General features: G+C 62.8%; 1 protein-coding gene across 1 annotated transcript; it reads right to left on the bottom strand.

The window, feature by feature from the left end:
- Positions 1–7,784: 7,784 nt before the first annotated feature.
- On the bottom strand, positions 7,785–9,683 carry SOX18 (SRY-box transcription factor 18). The gene is made up of 2 exons (XM_025865082.2): positions 9,232–9,683; positions 7,785–9,046 (listed from the first exon to the last, which is right to left on the bottom strand). The coding sequence occupies exons 1-2, from the start codon at positions 9,587–9,589 to the stop codon at positions 8,241–8,243; spliced, it is 1,164 nt and encodes a 387-aa protein (XP_025720867.1). The 5' UTR covers positions 9,590–9,683; the 3' UTR covers positions 7,785–8,240.
- Between the last annotated feature and the right edge of the window lie 394 nt (positions 9,684–10,077).

The raw sequence follows: 10,077 nt of genomic DNA, 5'->3' as shown, positions 1-10,077 counted from the left end.
GCTTACACCCCACGTGCGCCCCGTGCACAGGATGGGGAACCAAGCTTCCCAGACCTCAGTGTGCACTCAGTCGCCTGCTGCCGCAGTGTGTGGCTGCCCTGGGGGCCCCGTCGTGCGCATGAGGGAGATGCCCACAGTGCAGCTACTGCATGCCCCGTGGAGCATTCCATGGCTCCAGTTTCTGCAGCACATGCTCCGTGCATGTGCCACGGTATGGAGTGGGCCAGTGTGGGGGCTACAGCTGGGGCTAAAGGACATGGAAGGAAGCTCAGCTCAGGCTGAGGAAGTGGCATGGGCGTGGAGGGTCTAAGCTGAGGACGGTTCCTGGAGTCCGGATCAGGAAAGATCCCCATGCCTTGCATGGAGATGTTATGTGGGGGCTGGGGCTGTGTGGTGGAGGTGAGGCTGTAGGAGGTGGGCTGGACCTGGAGGGGTGAGGAGTGACCAGGCAATGCCAGGGTCCTGGCCCGAGTGCCTGGATGAGTCCTTGTGTGGGACCTGGAGAGGGCTGATAGAGGAGCAGACGTGTGTGGTGCAGTTCCTGTCGCTGGCTCCCCAGCCTGGGCCCTTGCCTGCATGGGGGGGGGGGGGGGGGGGGCCCATCCAATTGGGTTGGAGCATAAGGTGTGGGGTCACTGGGTTGAGGGCTGAAGGTCAGTAAGAGAGTCCAGGGGTGTGGGTTCAGGGACAGGGCGGGGACAGACTCTCTCTGGAGGCCCCCACCCTGCTCCTGTTTCCCCAGGGGCTCCTTACACGTAGATCTGCCCCGGCCCAGAGCCCATGGGGACAGCACTCCTCTCCTAATGGACCCTGAGCACAGCCTCCTGGGCTGTCAGGCCTGCTGCCCACCCGCAGCACCCCCTTTCTGCTGCTGAGAGCAGTCGGGCTGTCCTGGGGAGAGGTAGGTGGGCAAGAGTGCAGCCCCTCCATCCACGGATGCCTGAGGACAGTTCAAATGAAGAGCAGCTTGGGGTGGGGGCGGTGGGACGGGGAGCAGAGGCCTCAGAGTTTTGGGGATGCAATCCCTGAGCCCTAGACCATGACCACATGAATGGGCACCCTGACCCCACTGTTCTCCCCTGGAGGCTCCTGCCAGAGCCCACCCGCAGGCGTGTGTACGTGTGTGAGCGTGCATGCACCGGTGTGCCGAGGGGCTGCCCGTGAGTATGTGCACCCAGGTGTGTGTGTCCTAGATCTAGCCCAGGCCCCTGCCTGGCAGAGCCTCCCTCTTTCAGGCAGCCCTCCTGAAGTCTAACTCTGGTCTGTCCTGGCAAATTGAACACCTCGGGGCAGGGAGTGGAGGCCTGTGGCCTGAGCCGGCAGAACCCAGTGCCCCCAGGCTTTCTCCCGACTTGTTCTCAGCGTGAGCCCCCCCCCATCCACTTTCTGCCCTAGTGAGTGGCGTCCATGCTGGGCGGAAGCCCCGCATGTCTTGCCAACCCCCCTGATGATAAGCCAGCGTTATGGGTGTGGAGACCTGGGCCCTTGTCCCCATATCTCACACTGTATCAGTTTCCTAGGGCTCTTGTGACAAATCATCACAAATGGTGTGTCTTAACACAGTAGAAACTTCTTCCCTCACGGTTCTGGAGGCTAGAAATCCAAAATCATTGTCATGGGTTGGAAATCAAGGTGTCATTGGGCTGTGTTCCCTGCTGGGGCAAATCCATCCTGGCTTCCTGCAGCTGCTGCAGGCTCTTCCCTTCACGTGGCCTTCTCCTTGTGAGGGTCTTTGCCACTGGGCTAAGGGCCACGTGGGTGATCCAGGATGACCTCCTCACCTCAAGATCCTGAGTCACATCTGCCAAGACCATTTTTTTCTTTTTTTCTTTTTTTTTTTTAAGATTTTATTTATTTATTTGACAGAGAGATAGAGAGCACAAGTAGGCAGAGTGGCAGGCAGAGGGAGAGGGAGAAGCAGGCTCTCCGCCGAGCCGGGAGCCGGACATGGGGCTCGATCCCAGGACCCTGGGATCATGACCCGAGCCGAAGGCAGCCGCTTAACCGACTGAGCCACCCAGGCGCCCCAAGACCATTTTTTTCTAAATAAGCTCCCACCCACAGGCTCTGGGAGGTGGACCTCACTCTCCTGGGGCCACCATCCCACCACGGCCACGTCATTGCTCACACAGGATGGTGGCAAGTTGGGCTTCTGGCTCCTGGGACAAAGTTCACTTGTCCAGGGTGTGGCTATCCCAACCAGACCAGGCCTGGGGGCGGGAATAGAGCCACAGTGACCTGCCAAGACAGAGAGCAGAGGGAAAGCTGGGGGGTGCCCCACTCAGACCCCACCGTGTTCGCTTGCAGGTTCAGCACCCAGACCCCCTTTGTGGCTTTTTCCCCACAGCACAGGCTGCTCAGGAGCCGCTGGCTGGGTCTGACCAGAACCAACAGAGACGAGGGACACAACCAGGACAGAGCTGTGGGCCTGTGCCACGTGTCCCTCCTTGCTGAGGCCGGGGGCATGGGTTGGGGCCTGTGCCGCGTGGCATCGTGTCTCTGTCCCGTACATGTGCCTTCTCAGCTGCTTCCAGGGAGGTGGGGGCTGGGTCCCAGAAGGAGGGGCCGTGCCAGGGTGGTAGATGGGGCCGCAGGGCACGGGCCGGGGTTGTGCAACTTCCTGAAGCCAGGGAGCCAGACCCCCCATGTGCAGCGCCAAAAGGAGGGGGGCCAGGCAGACTTTGAAGGGTAGCCTGGTCCCACAGCCTCCCCAGACTGGGAGCCTTTGAAAGAACATCTGGAACACGGGCGACTGGCAAACTAGTCTCTGGGTTTGAAAACCAAAAAGTTAATTCCGACTTTGCCACTTGTGTGTTCCCCACCCCCGCCCACATGCTCCTCTCCCCCCACCCCCACTTCCTACCTCTGCCTCTTTGCAGGCTGCCAAAGACCACATGGGGTGGGGTCCGTGCCAGCCCAGTGTGCTGCCCCCTCTGAGGGTGGCGGACGGCCTCTGCCCTGCCCAGCACCTCCCTCCATGTCCCCTCCCTTATGGTCCACCAGTGCAGCCTGACCGAGCAAGGGGAGGTGGTGGGAAAGATGAGTGTCTGCCCAGACTCTGGACAGATGCGGCTCCCATGTTCTTGGAGCCATAGCTGTGGGACAGGATGTGAGTTAGCCAGGCCCTGCATCTGGCTCTGGGCGCCGAGAAGGCATGGGGCCACACTCAGGCCAGGAGGAAGCACCTGCACCCAGACCTGAAGGGTGTGCTGGCCTTGCCTGGCACTTGGCCCTTGCATGTGAATCTGCGTGTGGGGTCCCCTGGTCTGCAGGTGTGCAAGGAGGCGGCCTGCGCCATCTGTGGCTGATGTGGGAACAAACAAGGTCCCCCACACCAGGAAACAAAGCAAATACTCGGGGGTGGGGGGTGTATGCCAGGTGCTGCAGCCCATTGTCCCTGCCAGTGGCCTGCAGGACCCTGGGGGGCTCCCAGGGACAGTCCCCATCCTGTCCCCTCCCTAGGAAAAGACCCAGCTTTGTAAACACAGAAGCAAACAACAACCATCATCCCCCCCAACCCCAATGAACCCCCACCTCCCCAGCCTTCCTCCTGAAGAACCAGCAGGGATTCACACTTGCTGGGGGAAGTGAGTCCTTGTTTTGGGGGAAATGGGAAGGTCAGGACCTGGGAAGGGGAGTGTGTTGTGGGGGAGGTGGGCCAGCCTGGGATTGGACACTGGCCCCTGAGTCACCTCTGGGCTGTGGGTTTTGTTTTTTTTTTTTAAGTTTATTTTTTTTAGTAATCTCTACATCCAGCGTGGGGCTTGAACTCACGACCCCAAGATCAAGAGTCGCAGGCTCTTCCCACTGAGCCCGCCAGGCGCCCCTGAGCTGCGTCTCCATGGGACCTCTGCTCACATCTGTGCAGCTGCATAGCCTGGCTCTGTGAAGGCCTGTCACTGGCCTGTGACCACCGTCGCTTGGGGGGAGGTGGCCGGGGCTCCTCGCCAGGTGAGCAGGCCCTGTCCTCTGGTCCACCGGGCCTATGCGGGGCGTGAGGCCAGGGGTCCCCGGCTGTGGCCCAAGATAAGCTCCGCACCGGCGGCCACTTCCTGCACCTCCTCACAGCGCCGCCGCCGCGCACCCCTTCCTGTTTTCTCGGGCGGGCGCGCAGGCTGGCAGGAGCGTGGGATACGGGGCGGGGTCCTGGGGCACAGGTTTGGGTGATGAGGGTTGGGGACGGGGTCGTGGGGGACAGAGTGGGGTCACGGGAGACATGTGGAGGGCAGGGAGCTCCCGCCGTGCTGAGCTGGCCCACGGCATCCTGCCTGGCTTCCTCGCAGGGCTAGAGGTGGGGGGGGGGAGCCCCAGCGGACTTGCGGACACAATGAGGAAGAGCCTTGGCATCCCCCCCGCTCTCTCCCCAGTCCTGGGCCAGGGATTCCCACACACCTGGCCAAGACCCTCTGTGGACTGGAGCCTGGCCCATGGGGCCCCTCCCCAGCCTGGGGCAGGAGTGGGGGACTGAGCCTTGGGCTTGGCTGTTGGGTTTGCAGGTCAGCTGCTCTGGACTCCCCTTCTGGGAGCAGCTGTTCTAATGTACTTAACCTACCTGCTCAGACTCTGTCATTAGAGATATAAATGTGTGCGGTTTTAATGAAAACACCTTTGTACACAAACGTTCACAATTGCAGAACAGGGAAACAATCTCAGCGCACATCGTTGGGTGTGGTCTAGTCACACAGTGGAATATTACTCAGCCTTACAAAGGAATGAAGGACACGACCACATGGATGAACCTTGAAAACATTACTCTCTGTGAACAAAGCCACACTCAAAATTCACGTATTGTATGATTTCATTTCTGTGAAATGTCCAGAATAGGCAAACCACAGGGAAGGGGGCTGGGGTCAGAAAGGGCTGGGGAGTCACCGCTCACAAGTGAGGGCTTCTTGCTGAGGAATTGGGAAAACATTGGAATGAGAGGCGTGGAGGCTGCACAGCCCTGCACGTTTCTCTCCATGCACTAAAACCACCAACTTCTCTGCCAAAATCCTATGTAGTTTCTGTAGAATGTGGGCTATGTGGTGGGATTGTCTGGAGTGCTTGTCCAGTTGAGAGGAGGGTGATTTAAGTCCATCCTTGCCTGCCCAGCATGGCCTTGTTGGGATTGGGCAAATAAGCACAGCCTTGGCCCTGACATAACCCCTGGTAGGCTGTGTGGCTGGTGGTGTGTGTGGTGTCCTTAAATGTGTCTCAGGGGATGAGCATGTCTGCTCAGGAGAGGGTGCACCTAACCTGCTCCCAGCCTCCCTGACCTCCTCCTCTGGGCCGTTTGCTGGGGAGGGTTCGACACCTGGGCCCAGGTCCTTCCAGGTCCAGGCTGGGTCCTGGGCGTGGGAGCTGTGGCCTGTGCCAGGCAGGGCTGCTAGAACTTCCTGCCAGGCACTAGGCCCCAGGGTCTGTTCCTGGCCAGCCTGACTCAGCGGGAGCTGGGGGTGGGGACTTCCCTTCTCTGACCCTCCTGGAAGCAGGTGGGTGGAGCCAGGAGGGGGAGCAGTGGGAAACCTGACCCAGGGCTGGAGCCTCCCAGGCCCCGGGGCTGTGGTTCCACCCAGGACAGCAGCTCTGTCCAGCCTGGGTAAAGCCAGGTCCCTTGGAGAGCTCCCCAGGCAGGGCGCTGGGCAGGGGTCCTTTGAGGAGACCCCTACCCACCCTCCTGTGCTGGCCCACCACTGCTGAGGAGCTGCTATTGGAAACAGCTGCTCTCTGTGGGAGGCCCTCCCATGTTCTGATTCTGCGCCTGGACTCCCCCAGCCCCTGGCGATGGGGACTGCTCCAAATTGGGCCCCCCACTGGCCGCCTGCCCCGCCATTGTGGGAGGGGCTTCTAGGCATCAGGCTGCTCTGCCTTCTCCCTACTGGGGCAATGGTGTGTTCTGTCCCCTGGAGGCACCCTTGTGGCTCCCCTTCCTACTGACCCCGAGGGGCCTGGAAGGGTGGACCTTCTGGGTGGGATGGGGGTGGGGTTAAGAGCCCAGAACGGAGGATGGGAGACCATTGCTCCAGCCTGTGCCAGAAAACAGGAGAGACAGCTGGCCATGTCTGCTTGTCTGGCACTTTCCCTGTGTGTCCATGGGTGTCTCTGCGGTGGGACGACAGGGGGGACAATGGACAGTGCCTCAGCCCAGGCAGGGAGGTCCTTAGTGGGACTGTTCACATGGCTGTGAGCAACGGGACAAGCTGGGCGGGCTCTGCCTCCTGCCTGCCAGGCCAGTGGGTGGAGTGAGGGGAGGGGAGGGTCCACACCTGGGTCAGAGGCTCCTGGACTCAGGCTGCTATGGGTCCCCACAGTGGGGCACACTTTGGTCCAGCTGACCCAGGGCTCTAGGGGACAGGCCCAGAGCAGAGCAGGGGTTGGGCCATGAGAGCTGGTGAAGTACACTCAAGGGTCATGCGCATTTCTCTCCATGCATGAGCCCAGGACTCAGGCTCTGGGGCCTCAGAGCACCACCCCCCAAGCCCATGACAGATGTGGCTGGAGCGGACCACCCTTTCCCCTTTGTGCCCTGGTGTCCCTGCCGTGCACCATACTTGTCACGCACACTCGGAAGGAGCAGACGGTGTCCTTGGGGTCCTGTGGCTCTTTCTGTGCCCCCACCACCCACTCACGAGTGGGGGGTTCATCTCCTGCCCTCTTCAGATTGTCTGTTTCTGCTCTTTTATGTCTCTGTCTTTGGGTTTTCTGGACCTGGCTGCTGATGGGGCGGGGCTAGGGGGCGCAGGGACACCACCCCACTCTGCCGGCCAGGCCACCGTGTGGAGCTCCTGCCAGTCAACACAGAGGTGACATCACTGCCTCTGAGAGGCAAGATACCTGGAAAAACAGCCCCACAGCCTGTTCACCACCCCCCTGCCCTCCAACCGCTGGGTGGACACACGCACATCCAGCCGCAGACTCACAGGACAACTGTGTGCACGCAGACACGGAGTGTCACGCGGTCACCCTCATGGGTGCTCCCGTGGTCACATGGTCGCAGCATCACACCCACGCTCGGAGCCCCCGTGCACACACGCCTGGATGTGCTGGCTCACCTGCTCTCATGGAGCACAGACAGCCCCTGCAGAACCACGCGCCTCACGCAAACACGGGACACTGAGCTGTGAGAGCCTTTTCCACAGCAGGGTGTCAGAGATCAGCTCCCCAGTGGGGGGCAGGGGACCAAGGAATATGGGCTGCTGCAAGTGGGGAAGGGCTAGCGTGAGAGTCCTGAGCCTCCCTGCTCAGGTCACTGACCTTCTGTCACTGGGCAGAGCCTGGACAGGTCATTGTGGGAAGAGCATTGCTGTCACGGTGCTGCCCCTTCTGGGGACTCTGGTTTAAAAATGACAGACGGGGCACCAGGGTGCCATGTCTGTTAGAGGTGTCAACCTTTGCCACCCTCCTTTGGAGAGGAGGACAGCCCTGAGCCGTAGTCCCTGGGCTTGAAGGAGGTTTTAGTTATGTATTTATTTTTTATTTCATGTATGTATTTATTCATTTAGAAGAAATTTTTAAAAAGGAGATGAGGATGAGGAAACCTGGGTGGGGGTGTGGGGGGACTGCTGATCCCTATTAGGCTTCAGTTAAAATGGGGGTTGGGACAGGAGGGGAATGGAAGGCTGGGGGGGTGGGGAGTACCCACACCTCATGCCTCCCACCAACTCTGCTGCGTAGCCTGGAAGGGTGGAGAAGTGGGTGCTTCGGGGCCCAAGCGGGGAGGAGGGGGCTCTCTGGGGGAAAGGCACGTCCAGGGTCATTGGGTGTACCGGTCCCCCTTCCCCCAACGACCACAGACTCGGGTGTTCAGAGGAAAGAGCGAGTCACTTTATTGTGGCCTCGCCTGGCCCAGGGGCGACCCAGCTCCTGCTTCTCCTGTAAAGCAAACAAACAGTGGTAGTCTTCATATTTAAAAAGCCTTGCTACATTGGTGCTTTTGGTCACTAAAACCCCTTGGAAGAAAAAGTTTAATTAAAAATTAAATACGTTGTATTATGTATATAAAAAAAAGGCAAAGTAAAAAATACAGCCTGGTTCTAGAAAATACACTGCAAGAAAAGAATTAGACGCTTCAAAAACTTAACCCTGGCGGGGCCAGCCAACAGGCCCTAGGCCTGGGCTTCCTGGAAAAGCCCCAGCACACGTGGGAACCGCCCTTGCAGGGAGACCTAGGCCTGCCTGCGGGAGAGAGACAGAGCAGGAGTGCACAGCAATCCAGTTGCGCTTAGCTGCGGGAGCAAGCCCCGGGCCCCGCCGGCCGCCTAGCCGGAGATGCACGCGCTGTAGTAGACCGCGCTGCTGGCGTCGGACAGCGCGGCTATCAGGCTGCTCTCCTCCGGGCAGGACATGGCGCGCGGGCCCAGCTTGGCCAGCGCCACGTGGTACGGGAGCCCCGCGGCGTCGGGACGAGTCCGGCTGCAGTTGAGGTACTGGTCGAACTCGGTGAGGTCCACGTCGGCCCACAGGTCGGCGGCGGGCCCCAGCGTCTCGGCGCCCTCGGGCGGGGGGGCCTCGGGCGGTGGCGACAGCGGGCCGGGGTACGGGCCCGGTCCGGGCGCGCCCAGGGCGCCATAGTAGAGGCCGGAGAGCGGCGCGGCGGTAGCGGGCGCGGTCCTGAGCGCCTCGGCCAAGGGCGCACCGTAGCAGCCACCGGGGTCCCGGGGCAACTCGGAGGGGGCGTAGGGCGCGCGGAAGGCTCGCAGCGCGCAGTCCTCGGGCACCGCGGGTGGCGGGAAGAAGGCGGCCTCGCCGGGCTCCAGGCCGTCCAGCGGCGAGCGCTCGGGCGTGGGCAGCCCCAGGCCGTCGAACTCGGCGCCCAGCGGGGGCAGCTCGCGGAAGGCACGCGCCGGACCAGGCGCCGCGGAGAAGGGCTCGGGTGGCGGCGGCGGGGGCGCCAGGCCCGGGAGCAGGAGGCCGGGCTCCAGCCGCCGGGCCTTGCGCGCCTGCTTCTTGCGGCGCGGCCGGTACTTGTAGTTGGGGTGGTCTCGCAGGTGCTGCACCCGCAGCCGTTCCGCCTCCTCCACGAAGGGCCGCTTCTCCGCCGTGCTCAGCTCCTTCCACGCCTTGCCTGCAGGGCAGTGCGCGCGGGTCAGTGGGCTGCCGTCGGGCCGGCGGCTTGCCGGGCCCTGCGTGTGCCCTGGGCGCGCCGCGAGGGTGGGGCGCGGCCCCCGCCCGCCCTGGCCCACCCCTGCGCTAGGTCCCTCCTCCCCCGACCGCTCAGCTCACCCTTCCCCGCCCGCCCGTGCCCCTCACCCAGCATCTTGCTGAGCACCGCGTTGTGGAGGTCCGGGTTCTGCTGCGCCAGCCGCTTGCGCTCGTCCTTCGCCCACACCATGAAGGCATTCATGGGCCGCCGGATGCGCGACTCGTCGGCCGCCTGGCGCTCCCCGCGGCCGGCCGGGCTGAGGCCATAGCGCCCCGGCTCGGGGCTTCGCGTCGGGCTGCGCTGCGGGCTGGGCGGCGAGGCGGGGGCGGCGGGCGCTGCGAGGGCAGCGGGGGCGGCGGGGAGGCCGCGCGGCTCAGCGGCGGCCCCGGGTCCCGGGGCCCATGCACAGTCGCGGCGGGCTGGCGGGTCGTCCTGTGCGCCGTAGCCGGGCGGCGATCTCTGCATTCCAGCTGGGCGCGGCCTGGTCGGAACGGAGCGCGGGAGCGCGGAGGGCGGATAGCGGGCACCTCGGGGTCGGGCGCGGAGGGCAGGGCGGACGGCGGCGGAGACGGCGGTGGCCTCGAGCCGGGTGGGCGCCCAGATATAGCGGCGCGGGGCCAATAGGCGGCGGGGCGGGCGGGGCGGGGCGGGCTGGGGCCGGCCCCCTCCCCGGGGGCTCCCTTTCTTCTCGGGCCCGCCGGATTCCACCGCAGCCTCCTCCGCGCAGCTGCCCCCGCACCCTCTCTGAAGGAAGGACCCCCTCCCCCCCCACCCCGAGTGGGAATGGGCCGCTGATGTGGGCTGGAGCTTGGAAGGGGGCATCCTCATGGGGGCTGTCAGACTTTCAGAGATGAGCTGCCGTCCCCACCCACGGAGTCAGACCCCCGGACGGTAATTAGGGGAGGGTGGCTGCCCCCTCACGAAATTACATTGGGAGGAGAGGGGCATATTTT

Source organism: Callorhinus ursinus, unplaced genomic scaffold (assembly GCF_003265705.2).
Source record: "Callorhinus ursinus isolate GAN/ISIS: 27379988/994484 unplaced genomic scaffold, GSC_fseal_2.0 scaffold89, whole genome shotgun sequence".
Classification (NCBI taxonomy): domain Eukaryota; kingdom Metazoa; phylum Chordata; class Mammalia; order Carnivora; family Otariidae; genus Callorhinus; species Callorhinus ursinus.
This window is presented reverse-complemented; position numbering and strand designations above follow the sequence as displayed.